The 27,256-nt window shown below is 39.9% G+C and overlaps 1 protein-coding gene across 1 annotated transcript in view; it reads right to left on the reverse strand.

Moving 5' to 3' along the window:
- RB1 (RB transcriptional corepressor 1) overlaps positions 1–25,369 on the reverse strand; it is a 72,028-nt gene extending 46,659 nt beyond the window's left edge. The window contains exons 1-11 of the mRNA XM_059466921.1: positions 25,220–25,369; positions 24,920–25,037; positions 14,942–15,054; positions 12,885–13,019; positions 11,983–12,021; positions 11,140–11,207; positions 9,512–9,622; positions 7,146–7,294; positions 6,334–6,411; positions 2,585–2,694; positions 1,589–1,666 (exon numbers count right to left, since the gene is read on the reverse strand). Of these exons, the coding sequence (XP_059322904.1) occupies positions 1,589–1,666; positions 2,585–2,694; positions 6,334–6,411; positions 7,146–7,294; positions 9,512–9,622; positions 11,140–11,207; positions 11,983–12,021; positions 12,885–13,019; positions 14,942–15,054; positions 24,920–25,037; positions 25,220–25,308 (1,088 nt within the window). The 5' untranslated portion in view covers positions 25,309–25,369. The remainder of the gene's footprint in view (positions 1–1,588; positions 1,667–2,584; positions 2,695–6,333; positions 6,412–7,145; positions 7,295–9,511; positions 9,623–11,139; positions 11,208–11,982; positions 12,022–12,884; positions 13,020–14,941; positions 15,055–24,919; positions 25,038–25,219) is intronic.
- Between the last annotated feature and the right edge of the window lie 1,887 nt (positions 25,370–27,256).

Below are 27,256 nucleotides of genomic sequence, written 5' to 3' on the forward strand. Positions count from 1 at the left end.
AGCACTCAAGCAAATGTTGAAGTAGCTGTGTTCCAATGAGAAGCTTGAACCCAGAGAGATGAAAAAGATGAGAAACCTTGCCCCAGGACAGAAAAAGAAAACCTCTGATTCCAGAGATAAAAGAGGAGAACTTTTTGTTTCTATACTAGAACAGCTCATCCTTAAAACTGTACCCCAACAAGCTGAAATGCCCCATGATGGCAGCTGTGGGAAGACTACCAAACTGTGGGAGGGACTTCAAGATTACAGACTTTCCAGGTGACTGCTATTTGTGAAAATTAAAACCACAAGAAAACTATTTCTTGTGGAAAAGTCTCCATGGCATGGCAAGAGAGACTTCTCCCCCTAAGTGAACTCAAAAAAAAAAAGACTAGGCAGTACATTGACTGAAAGTTACAGGTTTTGTCTCTTTATATTGTTAGTGGGGAAGGAAAGAAGCGCTGGGGGAAAGACAAGTGTTCTGAAGGTTTATTCAGGTTTTTTTTTGTTTTTTTAGTTCTGTTAATAAAGTTTTCTGAATACCCTTTAGGGTTTTAAGCCTGCATTGCTCTCTTCCTAATCCTTATCCTTCTGTATTAGCAGAACATGAGCAAATAGTTCTAGTGGGTGCACTGGTGTTTGGCCAGCCCACTACAGTTTGTGTGCTTCAAATCTCTGTATCATTCAACCTCAATTTGGTTCATATCATCAGTCAAGTAACTGCAAACCCAGCAAAAATATGTTCAATCATTGCAACATAATGCATTTTTCTTTAATCTACTTTTTGCCAAGTATTGGTAAAAATCACTTCTGCCACAACTCTCCTAATGATAAGGAAAAGCATAAGAACACTGGAAAAACATAAAATGAAAACATACAACTCAGTCTCATTATGCTCATAACTAGTACTTACACCCTTTTAATACACTAGTTTCTACATAAATGACCAGATACAAATCCACTGATAAAAATCATTATATTCTCTGTTTCAGGGGGCTTTAAAGCAGAGTCCATGAGTCTAGGTTAAAATATATGACACTGTAAGGTAACTCAAAGGAATAAGCATGGTCCTTTCAGCATATACTATACAGGGTTCTGTTTAAAAGGAGAGATAAGGATTCACTTTCCACTCTAAGATGGTGATCAAACCTTTGCTGCCATCTACTGACACTTCTGTGGCTTCATGAAAAAGTTACTACAGCCCAAATTCAGTGCTGGCGAATAGGCCTTCACGTGATTTGCCCTAAATAGCATCAGTTTTGGAAAAATCAGAGCAAAGCCCAAGTGAGAATGGAAAGAATCTAAACATCACTAGACTTTCTCTCAAGAAAAAAGTTGGTTTAGAACATTTTGAATTTTTAGCAATGCAGAAACTTCATACTCCAGGACTTTTCTTATGTCAAGAACTTTAAGGAAGCATCTTTGCCATCTTTATAGCTACTATAAATAAAAAGTATCAGTGATCAGAACTACAGTATAGTTTATGGGGAAAAAAACCAACAAAACCAAGGCCACATTTCTTTAAAAATTAAAAAAAGACTACGCTAAAGATAAATATTTTTAGCTATGATATTAAACAAAAGAACACATTCAAGAGAAAAACTCATACCGAACAGGAGTCTGTGGAAGTATAATATTAATTTCCTCATCTGCATTGTTTTTTAGTGGTGTCCTCTCCAACTGTGAGCTACAGAAATGGAAAACAAACTTATCAAAGACTAATACAATTCAAAAGACAATGTTTTCTATAAAGACTTAATCTGAAGAGAAAAATGTGTAACATATTAGAATATGTAGATGCCCAATTACTTGAGTTGTTTAAATTCCCAAGTAGATGCTTTGAGCAGTATGTTGCACTAGACAAGCTCTAAAGTTTTCTTCCAAACTTTTCTTCTTTCCCAGAATTCCATTTACAAACAGCTTAATTTATATGTAGAGATGGTATTAGTTGCATTTTAATCCCATTTTAAAGTTCATGTATTTTCATGACATAAATAAATTCAGACTCACATGGTGAGCTCACATTAAATTATAGAGATATTGAATTGTCAGCAATTGCTAGCATATAAGTGTAGGACTGAAAAACAAATTAAATCAAACAGTCATAGAATGGTTTGGGTTGGAAGGGGACCTTTGAAGGTCATCTGGTCCCATCCACCTTCAATGACCAAGGACATCTTCAACTAAATGGGAGTCCTCAGAGCCCTGTCCAGCCCAACCTTGCATGTTCCCAGGATGGGGCATCCACCACCCAAACCATTCAGTGCCAGCTGGCTCAGAGCCATAACACAACCTCTGGCACATCTAATCAGCTGGCATGCCATGCCTCCTCCTCATGATTCCCCAGCTTTCCCTCAATGAAAAGGGCCTTGCACAGAGTAAGTGTTAGAGCAGAGCTTCCAAATCAGGCATCCACAGTCATATGTTCCCTAATTATTTAGGTGATGATGTAAAGCAAGGCTGGTGATGCCAGAATTCCTTATCTGAAACTACAAAACTAGTAGGTCAACAGGATAGAGAGATCTCCACTTATAACACAAGGGGGCAGAGAGCAACACAAGTTTGCACTCTCTTATGGAATGAAATCAGTAAATGGAAATATTACCATGCAATGACAGCAGGCTGCAGAGTCTCATCATGATTCAGAAATAGTCTCGCGTCTATATCTTTGTTCTTGAGATAGAGCTCGTCATACTGTTTCAAGATAACTTCAACCTCAAAAAGACATTGAAAAAAACCAGAATTTATTATACAGGAACAAGTTTGACAATCTACTGAATAACATAAGTTATTTCTACTTCACGACTGGAATGCTGAAATGCTAAAAGAATGACCTTGGACCTCACAAAGTTACTTCTTATACAACAGTTGAAACATACCCAGAGGAAAATTACTGTTTATAAGAGAAAACAATCCAAGATCATCATAAGAATTTTTTGATGAAATGTAGGTCTTGACACTGTAAAAACAACTAGATTAGGAAACAGACCTGCAAACCAAACTAGCATTTCTGTATTTTTAAATCTTTCCTTCTAGAAAAGAGAGTGTCACCAAGAGCAGGAAATGTAAAATGCTTGCTCTTAGAACAGCTATTGGGCAATTGAATCAGTCCCTGTCTCTGCTGGTTTGGGCAATAGGGCCTAAACTCAAACCTTTTTTTTTACCTCAATAGGAGTTTCCTCATTTTATATTAAGATATCTGCACTGGAGTAGCTCTTAAGAGACATGCCTATTGCTACAAAAATAGACTTGTTATTTCATGGCCACACTGTAGTGTTTTAAGTAACTGTTAAAAAATTCCTAATTGACACAAATCCCAGATGGATATGACTTCACTTTGCATGGAGAAGTTTATTGGATTTTTCTGAATGTTTTTTTAATTACTTCTTTTTACTTTGAATGACTAACATTAACTGGAAGTCTGCAACTTTTTTATCTGGCCCTCCAAATCTGCTGCTGTGCTCATGTAGAAGTATGCAGCCACCTCAATTATCTGCTCCCTGAGCCCTTGAACTTATTAAATGATGCTGTGCTCTGGCAAACTCCTGCTAGGAAAACAGGCAACAATGCATATGAACCCAAATTAGTCCCCTCTCAGTCTCAAGAGAGAGAAAGCTGGAAATGCCTCCTACACAGCTTTGCTCCTTACCCTCTTCTTTACCTTTGCCAAACGGACTTGCTCCAAACTGATCTCACAATTAAAACTTTAAGATTAGGTCTATTAAACCAAAGACTATATTTCACTTCCTATTATCACTATTCCTTTTATTTAAAAACTAAATTATATTTTCATTTTTTGTTATCTTCTTAATGGATTATGCATTCTTTTAATCGAAAATATTTCAGTACTTCATAAATTTCTAAAAAAAACAGCAGCTCTCAGACAAGATGGCTGTACTGGGCCAACTTGGAAGAAACCTTCAGTCAAAAATAAGAGTTCTGTATTGATCTATTCATTAATGCATAAAGTCTGACAGCAAATACATGGGAAAGACAAACAAAATACCAACATAAAGCCTCAAAAGCTTTTCTTGCTCTGGAAGGAACATTGAAATTTTTCAAAAGCACAGTGTTTTTTTATGAAAGTCAATTTAAATGTACCACATTACTACCTATTGTACTGATGATCTCATCCATGATTTTTGGTTAGCTGATTATATGTATGAACCAACTACCTCTGAAATACAGCTCTAACTTTCTGCTCTGGCACTCAAGGTTAAGGTGCAAAGACCATGTGACTCAATTTTTCTTCAAATGCATCCTTTTGTAAAAGTTTCACCAGCAAGTCTTATGCTAATATTTTGATATTATGCTGAAGTTCAGTAGTCTTGGATGAAAACCCTCTGATTTGAGAATAAGCTGTATAATGACCTTTGCCTGGAAGTTCATATAGGGTTTCCCAACTATACATACACACATCAATTAAAAAGTCTAAACAGGCTACTGATACCCTGGAATTAATTTAGGAAGAGATTAAGATCTTCAGTGAGTCCTGTACTTTATTCCCCACCCAACACACTATGACACTGAACAGAAGATACATTTGATTGAACCCTGCAGACTCATTGCTCTGATCAGCTTCAGAGATGCTTATTTTTAGATTACAACATCTACTGGTGACACACAGCTAAACTTACATTTTTAATAATAATGAATGTAAACACACTGCAAGAAGTTACCTATTAAAATGCACTCTGGATGCAATTGCACAAAGAGAGAGTCTGCTGCATCCAGGCAACAGCTCAGCAAGATGAAAGCAATTCTGCACAGACACAGCAGTCCAAACTCTGCCAAGTTGTGAAACTGAGACTAATCTTCTGGATATCTTTCCAACAACACTACAATAACATGTCTCATTTATATTTTAATTAAGGTGTGCAATTTAAGACTTTAAGCATTTATAGAGTGACTTCAGAGACCTAGTATTGTAATAGCTGTATTTTAGATGAATGGCCTTACCAAGGTCATGGATATGCAACTCTTACGTTTTGCTTGGTGTAAAAGCTTTTTGCTTTGAGCAAAGCCTGGTTTAGCCTCAGGAGATTAATTTATTAAATTCAAAAGCATAGGCTAAATATACTTTATGAATACTGGATTCCCTGCTAGCCCACATTCCTAAAAAACAGTTCATTTTGCCACATGATTTAAGAAGAACCTATTAGAACTCCACCAATGGGTAATGGGTGTCTTAAGCAATTTGGCATGAAGTAAAACACAGTTGTTGAACTGTCTGTACTGGGTTTGCATGGGAAGGTTTTGGTAACTAGGGGGGTTACAGGGGTGGCTTTTGTGAGAAGCTGCTAGAAGCTTTGTCCATGTCCACCAGAGCCAATCCCAATGGCTCCAGGACTGACCCTTTCTATTGGTCAAGGCTAGGACAATCAGGAATTATAGCAGCACCTCTGTGATAACATATTTATGAAGGGAAAAACAGAAACAACTGCAATTACACAGAAACAACTGCTGCCTGAGAAAAGAGATATGAAAGTAAGTGAAAGGAGCAACTCTGCACACACTGGGGTCAGTGGAGAAGGAGGGGCAGGAGGTGCTCCAGGTGCCAGAGCTGGGATTCCCCTGCAGCCCCTGGTGCAGAGCATGGTGATGCAGGATGTGCCCTGCAGCCCAGGGAGGTCCATGGGGATGCAGGATGTGCCCTGCAGCCCAGGGAGGTCCATGGGGATGCAGGATGTGCCCTGCAGCCCAGCGAGGTCCATGGGGATGCAGGATGTGCCCTGCAGCCCAGGGAGGTCCATGGGGCTTCAGAGATCCATGCACAGCCTGGGAGCAGGTGGGTGCCTGAGAGAGGCTGTGCGCCCATGGGAGGCCCATGCTGGAGGAGCCCACACTGGAGCAGGCTTCCGGGTAGGACTTGTGACCCCTGGGGGGACCCACACTGGTGTAGTTTGTGAAGAACTGTTGCCTGTGGAATGGACTCATGTTGGAGAAGTTCATGGAGGATGTTCTCCTGTAGAAAGGACCCCACTGGAGCATGGGAAGGACTCCACTCCCTGTGCAGTGGCTGGAACATGTGATAAAGTGACTCCCCATCTCCTGGCACTGCTGATGGGGAGCAGGTTGAGCCTGGGAAGGAGGCAGGGGTGGGGGGAAGGTGTTTTTAACATTTATTTTACTTATTATCCTACTCTGATTTTGCTGGCAATAAATTCAACTAACATCCCTCAGCTGAATCTCTTTTGCCAGTGATGGTATTTGGTGAGCAATCTAACCCATGAACCTTTTGTTATATTTTTTTCTCCCCATTCTGCTGCAGAGAGGAATTAAAAGAGGCTTTGGTGGGTTCCTGGCACCCAGCCAGGGTCTGCCCACCACAATGTCTTAAATTCCTCTACTTACCTCTGGCAGTCCATTGGAAGCTACAATACCAGCAGAATTCAAGAAAGGAATGAAGCTTGTGAAATACACATTTTTGACCTAAAAACAAAAAGGAAAAAATGTAGCATTAGCAAGGTAGAGAGTCAGCCATGCATACACTGCTTTCACATCTTTAAATCAAGAAACTGAGACAGTTCTGTAATGCACTGTGGTTTGTTTTCAATGAAGCAAGAACAAAACTTGCCATACATTCAAAACACTGTGATATGTAAGCAAGCAAATACAACCCTTTCATGGAATACTAATTGATTAAACTGGAAAAGGACTGCACTCTTTCCAGCCCTATCACATTTCTGCTTCCATCACCCATTTGAATATTCAAAAATCAGTCCTTTTTACACAGAAATAGATTTAACAGCAGAGTGAAAGGCAAATGGGGGCCTTTTAAGATCTTCCACAGAAGCAATGTGCTTTTTGCATACATTTTCTCATCATGGGATGCAGCTGTGAAACTCCGTCAGAGCAGCCCTGCATCCATATGCTACATGCTGTGATCAGCCTGTAACTTCATATTCTATTCTTCACAAATCAGTTACCCTGGCAAAATTATCACCCATACCAAAGCGTTTGTTTTGGGTGGTTTTTGTTTGTTTTTTGCACTACTGAGTAGAGAAACTATAAAACAGTAAAATACTTTCACTACTGAAGGTAACTGCTTGACAGAATAGTTAAGCTGGCCCAAATAATGACACTTAAAAGACCATTTAAATAAATACATATTCCAGATGGAGTCTAGCAGCAAGATCTATCAGACTTTGAAGCGCAGGCATTACCTCATCTAAATTACAATCGTGCTCTTTACAAAGGATTTCAATAATTTTTGTGTCGGTATCAAGCTGCTTGGCAGTGCGTGAACTCCTGCTCTGACCTCTCCTCGGAGTGCGAGCTGAACCATTCACAGTCACTGCAGGCACAGAAGACTCTGCAGAGACATTCAGAACCATCACAAGGTTAGAGCCGTCTTAAGAAAGAGGAAATTCAAGTTATTAATCCTAGAAGATGCTACTTCTTATATACTTTTTTCAAGTCTTCCCCTTAAATATATCTTCTTTCTCATCCATTCAGCTAGGTAAGAAACCTTCATTACAGAAAATGTATACAAAAAGAAAGTTAATTTTTAAATTCCTGTATCAGTATTTGGACATTTTGTTTTTAAGAAGCTACTCTGAACAGAATGTAACAGCACTTTCTCCAAGTAGCTTTAACTGAAAATCTGTTTTGCAAAGCTAGGAAAGCCTTATCTTTTCACAGATGAGTAACTATTTTTCTATTTTTAAAGAAGTATAAAACAAGAAGCTGAAGGTCAATAAATCAATGCAGAACTTGAGTGATGGTGGGAACCTGAAATATGGTCCTGGAGGGAATTCCTCCTTTCCCCAAGTACCCCCAGACACACAAGCAGAAACAAACAGGTCTACCTAGAAGAAAGTATCAAAAAACCTTAATACTGTGAGGTAAAAATATTTCATTTTGTTAAACTCAAAACAGATGGCTTAAATATGTGAATTATATTAATAACATACATTAATATGATTAAATATTGTTGGTTTAAACTTGACACTGTAATCAGCATGCTGTTCTCACTTGTAACTTCATCTGCATTTGACAACTGTTCTGACAAACCCTGACAAACTACACTGCAGAGGTGGCTGCATCATAATCCCCTCAGTCTTAGTCAGATCATAAAGCCTGGCATCATTTATCACAACATGAAGCCTCTTGGTCACGAGGGTTTGAAAAGTACATTGGGTTATTTTCTCAAAGAATGCAGAGCTGTTTGACAGTTCATACACAGCTTCACATCAGAAACCCAGTGCTTTGCCCCTAGGACAGTGATACTCATATCTGCAATTCAGTCTCAAGTGGCAGAATTTTTTTTCAAGGTATGATGCACAAACTGTTTCTAAAAATTAGCTCCTATTCTGTACAGTTTTACTATGAAAAAATAAATCAGTGTGAACACAGAATTCAAAACCAGGTAGTTTTAATTCAGTGGTTTTTGAAAAGGATCTGCTTTATAACACCTGAAATAAGCAGCAGCATATATGTCTGTCCTACTAGGAATGAATTTAAATTCAAATTCAAATTCAAAATAGTACTGGAGGAAAGCAGGGATCTGCTTGTCCCAAGTCCATCCTTTATTCACATTAGAATAAGATCAAGGTTATTTTTCTTTACCTGCAACAAATAATCACTGGGTCAGATAAATATCTCCAAAATACAGAATTTAAAGAATATAGTAGTGAATACCATATCTATTGCATGACATTACAACTTAGGTAGATGTTTAGTTACCAAAGAATAGATTTAAGCTAAATATACTAGGCTTGCATCTTAACCCACCAGAGGATAAACTAATTTCTAAAAATCTGAGTCACATCCTGTGGCTCCAAATATTTCAGTGTATTAATTCCATAGCTAGCTGAAGAAAATAGTTAACTCAAATAGAATTCTATCTTTGAAAGTTTTTATAAATATTTACTTCAACTTTTTTGTGAGGTTTTCCACGTTTTAGATATAAAAACTTAATGGGTAAAAGCTTACTGTTGAACAGAAGTTTTTATACAGAAGACCCATTCTATTTTTACTTAAAATAGTGACACTTGCAATAGCAAACAGGATGTAATAAAAGCAAAGCTGTCTACATTTTACCTTTACTCTTTTATTTTGAGCTGATATCCACTGTGTATTTGTTTTAAATGTCTGTATAGTCCAGTATCTTGTACATTTCTGCTGTTGTCATACTGTTAAACATCAATAAAGTAAGAGTCCACCACAGCAATACAGTAAGATACCACCACTTTTCCCTTTTCTATCTCAAGACAAACCTAAATAATAGTTCTCAGTTATGATCCACCCAGAACCTGAATTCTTTTACCAAATTAGACTTGCTGTTTTAACAAGTCCCTAAACAACTAGTATGGGGAGAGGACATAGCAAAAATTATATTAAATATACTGCCACATTCAGGTAATTGAATTCAAGTTCACTATCATGTAAATTTGACTAAAACAAAAAATAATTGCATTTCAATAAGCTTAAGAAGTTTAATTATGTTAATTATGAAAATTAGCATGGCTAATAGAAATATAATAAATTTACTTTCTACTTGAATGAGAAATACAAAAAAAAATCTTACTGTATGGTTCCTTGAGCATAGCAGGAGGTGACAGTTTGATAAAATAATCTAAGACACACAGCAACAACTGGAAAGAAATCACCAGGTCATCTTCCACTTGCAACACTTTACCTGCAAATATTTAAAAGGGTAAAGAAAACATTTTTGAGAATGGCTGACTTAATTCAAGAAGTAATTTTGCAAAACAAGGATTTGGAAGTTCATATAGTAAAACAAAAAAAAACAGAATCCAGGAAGCATCATACAGGATGCCAGTGCTCTTTAAAGGTTATTGATTTTATAACTCATGGCACTTCAGTTCATGGCTTTAGAGACAGCATACAAACAAAATTACTTTGTACAAAACCGTGCCCTCAGTGCTCAATCTTCATTCTTCTTTTTACTGTAAAAGAATAACCTCTTACTTCCATGTAATTCCTCCCTGCTTTCTTTTTCTGTGGTCTCATGCAAGCTTTTTGAAAGCTGCTAAATATTCAGAAAGCAGGAGCTGCTAGTATACAGTGAAAAGAAATTCAAAACATGCTGTCACGCTGTAGGCTCAGCCTGTCAAATTTTTATGAAATTATTTAAAAGTCACACAAGTAATAGCATGAAGAGCACTTTCAGTGCTGCATAATTCCAGTTTTTCCCAAATTATGACTCATATGCCAGAGAAGATCTATAGAGCTGTCCCAAGATAGCGTGCATTGCCACAAAAAAATCAGGAAGTCGATAGTGGTTTTGAACAGGTACAGATCTGGCTGTGCTCTACTTACATGCGCAATTATTGTATTTCTTTTCTATCAGATGTAGCAAGCATCACCCAGGCTCTTCTGAAACTCCAACTATTTTCTAGTAAATTTCAGCTTTCTTTGTTCTCAAGAAAAGGCAGGCTAAAAAAACCTTTTGCAGGTTTTGCTTTATGCTTATGCTTGGAGAAATCTAGTGACAAAGCTCCAAAAAACTCAGGTGATCCAAGTCTGATTTTGATATCAGAGATGCATACACTTCACTGATAACCCACACCTGCAGTATGCAGCACTTGAGAGACATGATTCACCCTTTTTAGTAGGAGTACAATGAGACAGGAACTCCATGGACCACTATAAACATTTCATCACTCATTTCATTAGTTACATTAATGAAATGTAAGTTACATTTCATTAACTGTAACTTACAACTTTTCAAGAAAGATTTGTAGCATTTAAAGGCCATGCTTTCAAAGACTTACTATAATACCTTATAATTAAATTTGTTTAATTAAATATAATTTATAATATATATAAGCTTATTTTTTAAAATATGCCATTTTTAAAGGTAATTATCCATTATTAAAATGCTGGCAGACTACAAAGAACCTCAGAATAGACTTAAATACAGCAAGAAGACTTAAGAACAGCAAGCTTTAAAGAAAAAGGGAAAAATCATAGAAATTTTAGAAAGCTGATGTTTATAAACAGAAAGTGTAACAGCGAGAAGAACAGCCAAACTGTATATGAAGAAATATTACTGAGCAGTTACAAAAGCCAAGCTGGGTCTGTACAATACTTATTTGTAATAAGGATACTAGTGTCATGTTGGGCATGTAAAACAAGTACACTCACTTCAAAAATATTCATCAAAATTACTGTGTTTTAAACAAAACCCACCTTTTGCCAGCAAAAAAGTAATCCAGTAATTTTTTAGGACTAATACAGAACTGAGTTCAGCAGAAATCCTGCAGGGAAACAAAAATACTTCGCATTGATAGCTCTGTAATAATTTAAACTACAATGTCTGAAAACATGCTTCTGTCTATGGAACTATTTAACAACATGCAACATTTCCCATGGACTTAAGTTTACTAAAAATCTCATCCCATTCCCTCTGTAATTATGACTACACATTTGAAAAACTTAAGTCCCTGTAAAGCCATTGAAGAATCAGGAAATATCTGTAAAATCCTTGGAAAAGAAACTGAATGTGGGCAATTCAAATGCTCTGAGCTGTCTTCTCGTGTGTCTCTGACTGATGCCCTACTCTCCAGCCCCAGCATGAACTCAAGCTCATTGGGAAGCTGTTAGGGCATCTTTTAGGACACTCATCTGCTGCTGTGATTAGGAAGCTCACGCTCCATCCCAATGTTCATTTCCACCATGCCAAGACATATGCCACTGTTGGCAATATTTCATGGATGAGGGATAGATATATAAAATATATATAAAAACACGATACATATCTACTGATATATACATACACACACTCTATATGTTTTTAAGTAAGAATATACTTATATACATAATGTGTATAAATCACATATATAGAGATATATATGTAAAATATAGATAATTTCTGCATCTCCCATCATCTCATTGACATTCAAATCCACACTAAATTTAAAGTAAACACACAGCATACTACAACTTAGGCCAGTCCTGAAGGGTTAAAAGATAACATGCCATCATGTTTTACATCTTATCTTGACAAACACAATTTAGGAAAATCAAACTTACTCACTACTAGGTTGTTCCAGATAAATAAGGCCACAAGTCCTAGAAAATAAAAAAAATTCTTATTTTTGAACATGCTTCCGTAAGCAAACAATGCAGTATCTTTGACTTGAATGTAGTTAAAAAAGACATCAGTTCACAAAACATTTTTCTAACTTTAAAACAAAAAGCTGACTCAACAACAGATCAACTCTAGCCCTGCCAAGCCTGAAATAATGTTGTTGCTTGCATATTTATGTCAAAGCTTAGACAGCAAAACAATTTCTTCTAGAAAGACAAGATTTGTACATATATTGTTACTCAGTGTTTTGTACAACACAGCAAAGTGCGCTACAGCTGCACAAAACACACTATAAAAGGGCATTTAAAAATCCTTAGTACTTCTTCAGTGCCACTGCAAGCCTTGTGGTGTAATGTTGCTTCCCAATTATTCTAGGTATATAGCATTTCAAGAAAAAAAATCAGTTTATGCAAAAACAAACTAGGATATACATGCCTTCATTCTATAAACTACCAAAGGGTGATCTCCTACCCCTTTCAAAGGTTATTTAAGAGATATTTGAGAATCTTTTGTGACTCGGAAGGCAAAATGTTAAGTAAAAAAAATATTTAGATAGTAAACCAATCCTCTTTATATCTGTAAAAAGTTTAAAGTGAGTAGTAATGCAAGTCTTACTACAGTTTGTACTGCAGCAAGGGGGTTGTTTAACACAGCATTGTGATAGTTATGGAGTAAAATGTAAGAGGTGTTTATTTAATGCATGTAAACAGCTCAATTTCACTGTTCTGCAAATATTAGCCCAACAGTTTAAATGGGCTCCTATAACAAACAGTTTGAAAAATTCAAATACTTAAATGTTGACAGACGAAGAAATCAATTTCAAAATGAAAAAAGCATACACTACCTTTCAAACTTGTGGTATAGTGCAAATAATACATCGTATTTCTTTTTCAGCCTTGATACAGTGCTATCAACTTTAGTGCTTACAGTATCCATGTTAACATCCACCTCTTTCAGAAACTGAAAAAATGTGCATACACTGAAAAAGGGAAAAAAAAAGATGACACATTATCATAACTTGTGAAAACAAGTATTCTGAAATAGCTCTTAAGAAAGAGAAAATAAACCACATCTCCATGAAAACCCATTGCCTTACTTCACTAGACTCCAGCATGTTCTTACTACTGTTACCAGTGACTGAACCCTTGCCTTGGGAAACATTACCTGTTTACCTTGAGCCCCACCTTCACATTTTCCAGACAGCAGGAATACTGTTCAGAGCTATCTCACAATACAGGCTCTACCACAGAAGGAAGGTTTTCCTGCCTAGCACAGATATTATCTCTGGAAGTCAGAATCTGCTAACTAGACACACCTTTGTTCTTGCAGTGCTGGTAATACCACAAATATCCAGCACACACCTCTCAGCTCTCCTGTTCTGCTTTAGAAACGCTCCTACTACTCTAAGAACATGAACCTTGGCTCCATCCATGCTAAACAAAGACCTAGGAATGAAAACTGAGATGAATGCATTGAATTATATAGAATTTCAAGTCTTTCAACAGGACATCTCCACCCTTTGGAAATATTACACAAGGGATCAAAGTTCTCCCTACTCATTCATGTAATATTATGGCCACCAAGGAAGCATTTTGTTACATTCTTAAGTAAAATGAGCAGAATGCTAAAAATTAAAGAGGAGGAAGCTATCAAATATTTTCAAGTATTTCAACTGTATCAAATATATTTTCATCCTCTATCAGAATGTAATATTCTGAGAGACTTTTTGATCTTTGTCAGATATAAGACACAAAACCAGTCAAAAGCTCATTTAAGAACACTTATGATGGAATAAAAGATCTTTCCAATGCATCTGAAGGCTCTAGAGGATGGCTAGTAGAAATCTCTGCCAATTTGACCTTTTAGCTGAGAAAAAGCCCAGGGCTCATAAGCAATTGAATATTGCATCACAATCATAGAGTAACAGCTTACTCTTTGAAACCCTAAGGGAAAAAGTCTCTCACTTTTCAGCACAATTTGTCAGTGGAACTAGGGTGGAACATGCTGGACGTCGCTGCACAAATGCAATTGGATTTCACACGGTTCCAAGGCAGTCAACAATGAAGAGATTAAGTCAAAACATTGGACCTGACCCTGCTCTGGGAGATGATGCAAGGTAGAAGAGGGCATGGAGAAGCCTAACCATAACAGATGACTTCAAGGAAAAGGATATTCTTGCCCAAGCCTGAGGTTATTGCCAGGACTTGGCCTCCTGCCCTAGAGCATTGAGAGGCTCTGCTCCTGCACATGCTTTCCACACATGGCACAGTTCCAGGCAGATGGCACTGGAATCCTTTCCTTAGATGAATGTAACACAAGGTTGCTGTTCCCACCTAAATTCACCTTAAAAGCAGATACTATAATCTTAATTTCTGTATTAGTAAATTAATTAATATACAATACAACAGTAACACACCCCCAAATAAAAGAGTATATGAAAGAGTATATGAACTATACAAAGTTTAGCTAGGCATTAAAATGTTTGAGAAAGAGCAGCATGCTGGTAAACTGTTTGAAGAGTAATGTTTCTTTTCCCCACTTCTTGACTTAGCCTAAGCCTAATGCTGGGAAAAAGGTTTTATGGAAAATCATCATAGAGGGAAAGAAATAAAGAAATATTTTAAGTGCAATTTGCACCAACCTGAACCAATGAATACTTTATGAAGAGCAAGAACAAAGAGATGAGTGATACAACCAAAGCCAACTACAGATTAATCCAACAATATCACTGCTCCCTCAACTTCTAGTTTACCAGTATATTCAAAATTTCTGTAACTTTCATTGTAAAATCAACTAGTCTGATATGTACAAAGATTCACTATGCCTTAAAAACATTCCCTTCATAAAAATGTTGACAAGTTAATTGTTAAAATCTAAATTCACACACTTGAACTCACTTACCTCATTTTTATACTTTTCAAAAGCTCAGTGAAAGTAAATGTCACTTCATCCAGATCAATTGCTACAATAAAGATACATACACCCCATGTTTCCTTTTTCTTTGTGTTGCAAGCCTTTTTGAAAAAAGAGAGGAAAGAGTTTTTATTAATCAACAGAAATGGGTAATGCATGGAATACAATAATTAGTCCAAACATGATTGGAAATGGTTAAACAAAACATCCTCAAACATTTGACTATGACAGCCAATTATTTTATAACAGAAAACCATTCCAGGTTTTACAATACAGGTGAAAGACTGAGCATTTCAACTTTTATTCCTACAGTACAGGATCAATTTTACCCATACAATTCAGCAAAGCTTCAAAATACAAGCTTTGGTTCCATGGAATGTTTTTGCAGAGCAGAAGTAATGATTTCTTTTTTTTCCTAAATTACCATATTTGATCATAACAACACACTGAAAGTTAAGGAATAAAAAGTCAAACCATAAAAACAAAACTGAAATCTTTACAATGACAGGCAATAAACACTCAAATGAGTACAACTGTGTCAACCACTCATCACCGTGGTTTGCTGAACCACAAACCCATCTCTGCTTAGTAAAGTTTGATAGTAACAAGCACTTCCAGCCATTTTCCTACCATACATCTACATTTAAGGTCTGCTTTCTGCTGTTTAGAAAGTGCAAGTTATAACCAATCATCCTTCATCAAAAGAAGCCAACCCACAATGACAGACATGGAATCCACATGGAGCAGAACTCCTGATGATGGCTCACAAGCCATTCACTTGAAGCCAGACAGGTATCACTTAAGATTCCAATACCCTTCCACCAAAACAGCAACTCAGTGGAAAACCCCTGAAGAACAATGACTTGTGGAATCATGGGAAAAAAACCCTTAAGCAGGTATATCCCAAGTTTTGGAAACAAAGCTATCTTGAAGACAGAACTAGGCATGGGTGCAGGCCAAAACTGCAGAAATAGCAAACTTGTAAAATGCTTTTCAGATATCCAGCATCCTTGTAAATAAAACTGAACACCACCCAGGCCCACAGCAAGGGAGCAGGATCTGAATGCATTCTCCACAGCTCTAGGTTGGACATGACATGCGTTGGAGGACAGAGGTGAAATGGAGCACCAGGAGCAAGGCAATGGAAACACTGCATTCCTGCTCTTCCACACTGCCTAGCTTTAGGCCACTCCCCAGCCTTTTTTATCCTTTCCCCAATCACTCCACCTAGTTACCTCCTAGACAATACCAGTGCAAGTTGCAGGGGCCTGCTCACTCTAGAAAATGTTCTCCAAAGGTAATAAGAGTAAGACTGCACCAGACCAACCTCACTCTATGTTATGCAGTATTCCAAACCTGCTCCAAAATCCTCTGCACTGTCTGCATCCACTCACGTCCTTGCTTATTCAGCAGTGTAACCATGACCAATAACCCACTGCGCCCATAAATGATACAATTTCACTAATACTGCCAACATTTTGTTTTGTTTTGGTGACAGTTGCTCTGTGTCTTTCTTGGGAACAGCATTTATAAAACAGGGAAGAGTGGCTGGGGGCTTTCTCCAAAGAAGAAAAACTTTGACTGGCTTGTGCAATTGTTAATAGTTATAGAACAGGCTTCAATGCAAAACTAACCAGCCACCCTCAACAGTGTGACAACTGACAATTATTTAAGTCACTATTTTCTTCCTGCATTCCTGTTTGAGTGTTTCTACAAATCACATCTCCTTGCACAAGAGAAAATTACTTTGAAATAAGCTATTGACAGACAGAGATGCATTTGTTGATATACAAAGGGATATAACAAATTATGCAGGTTAATGCTAGCTAGTGAACTACCAAGAGGGAAGATTACTCACAGTGAGCATACCCCTGCCCCTGGAGTCAGCTGACCTTGTTTATTAAATAAGTTCATTTCACTCCATGCTCCTGCAAACTCAGGCCATGATGTTGTCCTGTAAATACAACATCTTGCGGGGCAGGAGGACTGAGTGCCACCAAGCAATGAAATTGTTCCTGGTTTGTTGCCTGTGCAAACAAGCCCAGCTTTCCTGGGCAGCCTAGCTCAGCTCTGGCAGGATGAGTGCTAGAAGGCCACAGCAATGCTTTAATTGATAGCAGAGAGGTCTGGTTTTGCAAGAACAACCTTTAAACTCCTTGTCCAGTATGGTTGGGGGTAATAACTCATTTGTTTCTAGCATTAAACAAAAAGGCAGCCTCAGAGGCAGCCTAGCCATCCATGAGATTCAAACCATTACAGATGGCCAAACTCCAGAATCAGGACTACTCCCACACCCATTGCTGAAGGTACAGGATGCTTTGGACAACTTCTCCTCAACACAAGATGTTGGCTGACTGCTGGCCTAACAAGAAAAATTACACAAAACCCAAGATAAATAGATTGTGGGTTGGGTTTTTTTTCCTAGTAGCCAAGAAAAGGTGAGCAGCACCTCAGCATGCCTGCCTTATAACATAGCTGAGACAGGAAGGAGAGGAAAACATGAAAGAGCACCAGAATGGGACTATCCCACCAGCTGCTGCTGGTTAAAACAACCAAAGACACAGGTGAACTGCAGTTTTCTTGGAAAATAAGGTATCTGCCATAGCCATGCATGAAAATTGCAGTGATTTTAATCCATAAATATTGTCATGGTTTAACCCCAGCTAGCAACTAAGTACCACACAGCTGCTTGCTCACTTCTCATCCCCAGAGTGAGGAGGTGTGTCAGAAACCAACCATCACAGCTTGAGAAAAGAGCAGTTTAATAACTGGAACAAAATAAAATGCAGCAATAATAACAACATTAATAATAATTGTAATGGAAATGAAAGACAGAGAGAGACATAAAACCCAACAGAAACAAGTGATGCTCAATACATTTGCTCACCACACCCAGCCCATCCCTGAGCAGCAATCAGCAACTCCCAGCACAACTCCAATGCAATTTATATAGTGGGCATGATGTTCTTTGGTATGGAATACCCCTCTGGCCAGTTCAGGACACCTGTCCTGGCCATGGTCTCTCCAGATCTTTCGGTGCATGCCCACTGGCAGAGCATGGGAACCTGGAAAGTCCTTGACTTAGGGCAAGTACTACTTAGCAAGAACTAAAATGTCAGCACTGTCAACATTCTCATATGCTAAATCCAAAACACAGCACTATACCAGCTACTGGGAACAAAATCAGCTTTATTCCAGCTGAAACCAGAACAAATATAAACATCATGGGGCAGGGGAAGGGGAGAAGAAATAAGATGATGTCTTCCTGGCAAGTCACACTCTTCACACTCCTTCCCTCCCGAAGTCCTCTTCTTTCCTATGAGTTAAAGTTGACTGCTGAACAAAAAACACAGCAGCATCACTTCTTCCAGCTATTTTGCTTTGTTTACAGCCAAAGTAGATGATTAATCTAAGAGGGATTTGGATGCATGGGAATGCACTGAAGAAATTAAATGAAATGAAAGGAATGAAATGAACACAAATTCATAGCCAGAAATTAATTTCTGAGGGTTTTGTCCTACACCAGTCTGACTCAAGATCTTTGTTGATATGGCAGGACAACAGCTCAACATCTGCCCTTGGCTGTCCTTCAGTTTCAGTAAGATGACTTGCAGTGACCTTAATGCAACTCATCATGAAGCAAAGCATACTTACCAATCACTAGCCCTAAAATTATTTAACATCTAGTAGTCCACACAGATTTCTTTCTCTTTTTATCATCTTTTATTTAGGATTCCAAGGGACCCATGCTATAACTTTGGGCAATGTTCTGTTGAATCAATATAGTTTTCTGTAGGAAAAGATCTAAAACTCTTACAAAACATTTCTCATTCTGGACTTACCATTACTTTTATTCAATATGATTTTTACCAGATGACTAGTTTATTTAAATCTAGCGAAAACAACCTGGGAGAAGTCATTAGCTTAAAATGCTCATCCAACATTTAATTATTGTAAAATGGGATTCTGGCTTCTCTTCTTTCCAAATGTAGCTGAAAGGTGTTAAAAGGCACTAACAGGAATAACTTGTGTTCCCTGCCTCCAGAGGTTCTCCAGAGTTAATCAGTCCCAAGGAGGAGATGGTCACAGGAAGTCTCAGCTCTAGTATGCAGTTAGAGATGTTTACTCTTCTGCCAACACTGATGATAATTTTGGTGACAGCCTACAAAAGTGACCCAGGAATAGAAACTTCAAACGCTGCTGAGTAAAAGAAGGTCAAGGGAAATGCACACGAAAAATATGCAAACACAGATGGATACTTGAACCAAATGGGATATAGGATGTCTCACTGCAAATATCAAGCACCTGATTTTTGAAGAGGAAGATATGGAACTTGGCTTCCTAACATAAAATCTGTTACTACATTCCAATCAATATGGAGAACTAGCTTGATGGTATAAGAACACAGACATGTGTTAGAGATAGTCCAAAGGAGGTTACAGAGGTGATCAGGGGGCTGGAGAGAGTTGGGGCTGTTCAGCCTGGAGAAGAAGAGGCTTCAGGGAGATCTTAGAGCATGTTCCAGTACCTCAAGGGAGCTATAAGAGAGCTGGAGAGGTATTTTTTATAAGGACATGTAGCAATAGGACAAGGGGAAATGGCTTTGAACTGAAAGAGAGCAGGTTTAGATCAGGATTAGAAAGAAATTCTCTACTGTGAGGGTGGTGAGACACCAGGACAGGCTGACCAGAGAAGCTGTGGATGCCCTATCCCTGAAGTGTGCAAGGCCAAGTTGGATGGGGCCCTGAGCAATCTGCTCTAGTGGAAGGTGTTCCTGCCCATGGCAGGGGGTTGCAACGAGGTGACCTTTAAAGGTCCCTTGCAACTCAAACCATTTACTGACTTTACATGTTTCTGATTACAGTGGGTGGAAGATGACTGGAGAGTAGACTCAAGAAGCTCTGACAATAGAAAACTGTTCAGAATAAAAACCTGCAGGAAGAATACCCCAGGGGGAAAAAAATCTGCGACCATTATAAGCCCTGTCTACATTTAGGAAGTTCTGTGTAAAGACAGATCCTTCATTTTTTCAGCAATACCAGGTTTAAATTTTCTATTGAACATTGTCTGGGATAGAAGATTGTTATTAGTTCACAACAGAGGAGATCAAATTCAAATGAAATACTAGCTGAAAGTAATGAAGGCAATGGAAAGTAGTGAAGTAGTAAAAATAGTTCATCTGATATGCAAAGTTCCCATTACACTTTTACATGCAGCAAGACTGGAGAAGTCATCAATCTCTCCTCAAGATAGGCAGAAGATGAGTAAAAAAAAACTCTACACCAGTTGCTTGAGCTTTTCAAGTCCAAGGGCACATACAAGCGGCCCATCTGCTGCTAAGATACTGAATATCATCAGCAAGAGGCCATGGAGATGATCTGTTTGTTTTGGGACTTTCAGTAGCTCTTCTTTTTTTAATAACAGAGGATCCTAAAATAGCTGTAATTTTGCTCATGCATCCAAAGTTTCAATGGATTCAGGTTCAGTTCAGCTACAGTTCTATAAATTAGAGACAAAGTCTAGACAGAAAATACTTCATTAGCTCATATGTGTTTCATGCTTTTGTCAAAAGCAAGAGGCCTCTCTGCCTTTTAACATGAGGATGAGGTGGCTTACCAATTAAAATATTCTCTTTTTAATAAGAAACCACAACCAAAAGGATTTTTTTCAATTTAAATGTGAAATTTTATGGACTGGGGACACTTGGCCTGCTGAACATGAACTCTTTTGTCTACGCAGACCAACCTTCCATATTTCAGTAGTCTTTACTTCATTCCTCAACTTAAGCAACAGTTTACCTGTTAATTTCTTCACTAAGAAAGCAGTTCAACTCCTGCACAAATCAAGTGCTCTGCAGTATCTGCATACCAGTTGGGGAGAATTTCAGGATGTAAGAAAAGTAATTAGAGACAAGAAAAGTAATTAGAGACAAGAAAAAATGCCTAGAACGTCTTCATATGCTAGAGACTTTTTGAAGGAAAAGAAAAGGCAGCAATAATACATCTCTCATGGGGTACAGAACTGGCTGGTACAGAATTTTACACCACTGGCTTGAATTACAACAGGAACAAATTAGCACAGTACTTGGGGGAATAAAACAAATGGGCAAATAAAGCTAAACTAGGAAAACCTAACTATGCAGACTGCAGATCTTGCACGACGACAATTTTTTAAATAGTGGGTTAGACAAATATTTGATAAAAATGGCTCAGGAATTCCTGACTCTGAACAGCTGAGCTGCAGCAGGAGAACAGTGAGCCACATTTCCCAGCAGTGCTATGAACAGCCAACAAAAAATGGAGCTCCTACCCACGCCCCACATATTACAGCTAACTAAGCTGATGAGCTCGAAGCATTAGCAGACCCTAATGCCTTAAGGTCCTTGGCAGACTCCAAATTCTATCAACTTCTTAAACCACTTTCATTTTCTTTGGAGAAGTTTGGTTCCAATTTAGTCACCAAATCATCCTGTTCCTCACATGGGTTCTTTCCAATATATTCAGCAACAATTTGCTCAAGCTTTTCTTTCCTGCTTGTATCACCCCATATTCTACTTGAGATTCTCATTTTGCTGCTCTCTACCAAAACAAACAGTAGCAGAACATAACAAACATGCCCTGAGATTCTTCACAGCAGTATTAGTATGGCTTCCTGGACTGCTTCTAATATCCCTTACACCAACAATCACCTGCTGCTCACCAAGGTACATCAGTAATTCCACTAAATCTATTCATTCCATCTGGAATTTATAAGCATTTTGGTTCATAATACAGATTTCAGGAGAGTTACAAAAAATTAAGAGTACAAGAGAAGCAAGGATCAGAGCCAATGTTAAGCCATAAAAACAAGTGTGTAAAAGTTTTGAAACTAAGACTGTAAAAACTACAGCTCTAAAAGATTCTGTTCATCTAGGTAGCTTGGTTTGATAAAGAAATGATAGAGAGAACAAAAATATTTGTATGACACCAATGAAAAGCTCTTGTTTAGATAAACACTTCCATGTTCACAATAAGCTTGTGTGGGAGTTCACCAGACAGCAAAAGAATTTAAAAAGAAACATCTTTCTGATTACACATCAGATACCTTCCTTCAGCCCACACACCAAGAGTGCTGATTCAGCATTTGGGGTTCTAAGACATTTTTAGTTACCATTTTATTGTAGAAGAATGTCATTAAACTTGGCTGTCACAGAGTGAAGCTTTAATATTCTCCTGCTATGAAGGAAAACACCAGGATATTTAACAACATATTTAACAGACAGCTGTGATGCTTTTGAGCAATCCCCCTCTGCAGACCTGGTTTTTACAACTACAGGTCAGCCACATTTTCCAGAAAAGTTGTGTTACAATCTCTCTCTTGCCACCTTCCTCCTCCTCCACACCTCTCAAAGAGGTTCAGCTGTTTCAAGGACTCGCAGCCCAGCTGGAAGAGGGTGCATCTGTATATCCTTGACTCACATGCTGTGGACACAGATAACTGGAGAGCACTGCAAGGAAAGCTACAGAGCATGGAAAGAAGTGCAAGATAAGAAAGCTGAAATTTCAAAGTATCATCACTAGTAGCTCAAATGCTCAAAAGAAAAAATATCAGAGTGGAAAGGTGTGACATCGTGAAGGAAAAAAAGCAGTGGCTCCAGTAGGCATTAGCATTCATTCCAGGGAGCAGCAGATAAGTTCTCTCCTCCTGGCTGATGCCTACCTGGTTAGTAAAATATCTCACTGTAGCACAGGCACATTTAGGCTGGTAAGTCACTACATTCTAGCAATTTTTGTGTATAGGCCTGCCAAAAATAACTGCTTTATACTTTTAAGCCACATGCACCCAGTTTGTGGAGTCACTGCACACGCACCCTGAGCGACTCAAAAAGGACAGCACTACAAGATGTTTTCATCTCAAGTCACTAAACATTCACTGAGCAAGGATACAGCAGATGTTCAGACTGCATCCAAACCACATCTGCACCCTGAATATCTGCCAGTTACCACAGCACCTAAAGTCTGGGCCACACTGCTTCCCAGTTACCACTACACGTGCTCTTCACATCCTCAGAGATTTGGCAGGCACAATTCTAACATCAACCACAATAAAATAAGGCCAGTGAGCCAAGAAAGACAAGGTTTCAGGTCTTTGTACTTTGTAAATGGCTTGAGAGGGGGACTTTTGGATGCCACCTCTATTTCCATCAGCAGCCTTTTGATTTAAGCTTCCTCAAGTCAAACCAACTACACTGCAAAACAGAAGTGTTCTGGTAAGTATTTGTCTCAGCTGGTGGCCTGCTGTTCAACTTTTTACTTGAGAAAGCTGCTACACAGCTTCTGCTCCAGCTCAGAACTGAACAGGTTACTGCTGAACCTCACTGATTAAAACACGTGCAGCTGGTGCTTGCAGGACAAACCCTGGGACAGCCCCTCCAACATAACACCTTTCCAGAGGGAAGAAAAGAACAGCCTCCTCCTGAATCCCTGCAACTTGAACTAGACAGTCGTCCTGAGAAGCCAGGCTCACCACAGCAGCTTGACTTGGGAAAAGAAGCAGCAATTAGCCAGGCTGTAAACTTGCTTGACTTCAGAGTCAGATGAAGCCTGCTCTCAGCTAGAAGTAGCAACTCCAGCACCTTCCAGATCCCCATGGAGGCACACACTTGACAGCTTACTCATTTCAACACCCTGCAGATACATCTCTAAGTTTGAGGGAAAGGCCCTGGACTGAAATATAATGTAGATTTTTTTTTTCCCCTGTACATTGAAAGGCTCTCAACAATCAATTTTACTTGCAAGACAACAAATATTAGTTATATATCATAATGAAGATCTGGTTCTGAATAGGTAAAGGAAGCAATCAGATGCTGTAAGGTTTCAAACACCATGTATCTTATCTGGCCACTGCAAAGTAATAATCAGTGAAAACAAAACTTCACCTGTAAATGAAATTTGCAGGATTATACTGCAACCTGCCCTGCTTTTTTTTCAGTCAAGGGACCTGACTACTCCTGTTTTCATTCTTACAGGGGAACTCAACTATGCTTTTAGGTAAATGCTTCCATGAACATCTGTGATGAGAAATTGTATCTGTTACTGAAAGAGCTGTGCACAGTCTCTCTTCCATGCTGTTATTACTCTGTGATGAGAATGTATCAAGACTTGGTATAGCCACACTGCAGTTTAAAAAACACAGATTACAAACTATTAGTAGTGACAGTTCAAGCTGCAGAAGGGTAAGCAGAAGTCAGAACACGCACATCAACGCAAGTGCCCACTGTGGGAATAATACCCCAGCTGGGTATTCTAAAACTGCATCCCGACTCTTTAACAAAGCTTCTGCCATGATTTAGCTGTATTATAGCTGTTCTCTGAGCCAGCTTGTTGACACAGCAGTCATACTGAGGATAAGGAAAAGCAAAAATCAAGAAAGGCCCTAACACTTTATTAAGCTGTTTACACATGCCCAATGACTAACTTTGAACGGAAATGCCTCAACGATAAGCACAGGTTTAACATTATGCAACAAAAAAAGCAAACGTTCCTGTCTCTACAATAGTAATCTCCCTTTCTGCAGCCTCATAAAGGATACAGAGGGGGAAAAATACACAGAAACACGCAGCAAGGCTGCCTGTATAAAGCTGACTAAGACATATTTGAAATAACTTGCAGTTCAAAGAATTAGCTGATTGCATGCTGCTGTTTTCTACTGCCACTTGTTAGTAACCTAAAAGGACTCCTGAGCACGTACATTTATAACAAAATATTAACAAAAAAGGGCAATCTACAGAAGCTAGTTTACACAGACATGAACATGGCAACATCCCACTTCTTTCCAAGTCTACCTTCACTTGGAAAAAGCTAAGTCACAGTACATGAGCTTTGGCCGTGGGACCCTCGGCGGCCGCTGCAGCGAAGTTTCGGCTCAGTATGTGAGCTGGGGCACAGAACTCTGATGCCGAGCGATGCTACGAGCAGCGCTACTCACCAGAGCTCCGTCCGCTGCCGACAAGCTCTCGTACGTCTTCCACGCTTTCTCCCTCACGCTCTCCGACACCTTCAGCGCATCACAGAGCACGACGAAGTCCGCTTCGCCCACCTCGACCCTGGGAAAAGCATCGCACATTGCCAGCGGGGACACGGGACCGCGGGGCGCCCACGGAACCCACACCGCCCGCTGCCGGAGCCGTCCCAGGTGCCACCGCCCCACAGCCCGGACCGCCGGACGCCGAGAGCCCCGGGCCGGCCCGCCCGCCGCCAGCCCGCCCCCGGCCCGGGCACCGCTTACCGGGGGGCGGCGGGCGGCGCGGAGCCGCCGTCGGGGCTGGGGCGCTGCGTCCGGGCGGAGCCCGCCCTGCGCGGGGGCTTGGGCGGCATGGCGGGAGCGGCTGCCGGGAGCGCCCGCCGCGGGCGGCACTGACCAGGGGCCGCCGGCTCCCGCTCCCGGCCCCCGCCCGCCGCCCGAACCGCGGGAAAACGGCGTCACCGCCACCCTCCGTCACTTCCGCGCCGGCGGCCGCGCCCCCATCCCGCCCGCGGCCCCGGACACGGGGCGGGACCGAGCGGCGGAGGCGGCACCGCGGCCCGGCCTCGCCTCACGGAGCCGCCCGCGCCCCGCCGTGCCCGGCGCGTCAGGTACTCAGCGGGTACAGCCGATACATCTTTTCCGTGAGACGGGAAGGAACGCAGATCTGTGTATAAGAGTAAACTGTGCAGAATGACTGCACAGGTGCAGAGCAGGGCAGGAATTGCAGATCCTTTAGGATGTGTTGGTTCAGCCAAAGTGCCAGGTCCTACACTTTGGCCAAAACAGCTACAGGCTGGGGACACAGTGTCTGGAAGGTGGCTCAGGGGAAAAGGGCCTGGGGGTGCTGGTCAGCAGCAGCTGAACGTGAGCCAGAGTGTGCCCACGGGGCCAAGAAGGCCAATGGCATCCTGGCCTGGATCAGCAATAGTGTGTCCAGCAGGACCAGGGCAGGGATTGTGCCTTCATACTCAGCACTGGTGCAGTTATAACTCAACTGTGTCCAATTACTCATGAGAAGAAAGTCCAGAGAAGGGCAGGGAGCTGGGGAAGGGTCTGGAGCACCAGCCCTGTGAGGAGTGGCTGAGGGAGCTGGGGGTGTTTAACCTGGAAAAGGGAGGCATGGGAGACCTTCATGCTCTCCGCAGCTGCCTGAGCAAAGGCTGCCACGAGGTGAGGGTTGGCATCTTCTCCCAGGTAACAAGTGACAGGACAAGAGGACGTGGCCTCAGACTGCACCAGGGGAGATTTAGGTTGGACATCAAGAGGAATTTCATCATCAAAAGGGTGGTTAAGCATTGGAATGGACTGCCCCATGGGCAGCAGTGGAGTCACCATCAGGAGGTGTTCAAGAAACAACTAACGTGATGGCATTTGGTGCCACAGTCTCGTTGACAAGGTGGGACTCAATGGTCTCAGAGGTCTTCTCTGACCTAAATGATTCAGTGATTCAGTGACCTCTCAATCTGACACTCATCCAAGTTCTAACTGAAATGTTATTTTTAACACTGTGTGGTAAAATTACATTTAATGTAAGAAGTTCAGGCTGTGGGCATCTCCTGGATTTTAGATTCAAATTGCCAGTGCTCTGATTCAAAGATCTTAAAAGTCTGCTTTGTTGTCTGCAGTTGCATACTCACATTTAGAAGGCAAATCTCTGCTGCAAACAAGAACATTTCAGACTTACATGATAACAACTTCTTAGAAAAGGAAAAATATTTGTATGTAAGGATTCTTACTACCTGCACATATCTGTCATTCACCCGTAAAGAAACTACTTTTAGTGAGACTGCTGTCAAAACTCTGGATTTAAGAAAAACCCAAATAAAAATCAACATGAGCATTAATATGTTGCACAATTAAAATTCCCTAGTATTTTTACATTCATACATTCTAGTAATTTGGCTAATCCTTTAGATTCATTAACTTAAAACAGGAGAAGAGTGTCTGGCTTTCTGCTTTATAATTAGAATTAAACCAATTACAGAAAAGTGAATACAGAACAAATCAAAGTACATAAACTCCAAATTAAATGTTTGCGTTGTAGACTGTAGTGGGACTTGGACATTCCTGATTATGATTCTAGTAAAACTGTGGCAGTAATTTCACCCTTCTTCTATGCACATTTAAATACTTCTTGTATTCAGATGGTACCAAATGCTGAGGCAGGTTTGGGGTTTAGGACTGTCTGTCATCACCACTGAACCACAGACAAGTAGACAGACCAGCTTGGAAAAGTAAGCTGAACCCTGAAACCACAGCTGAGTCCATTGCCTTCTCCTCACAACTGGCTTTAGGAGC

This window comes from Ammospiza nelsoni, chromosome 2 (assembly GCF_027579445.1).
Source record: "Ammospiza nelsoni isolate bAmmNel1 chromosome 2, bAmmNel1.pri, whole genome shotgun sequence".
Classification (NCBI taxonomy): domain Eukaryota; kingdom Metazoa; phylum Chordata; class Aves; order Passeriformes; family Passerellidae; genus Ammospiza; species Ammospiza nelsoni.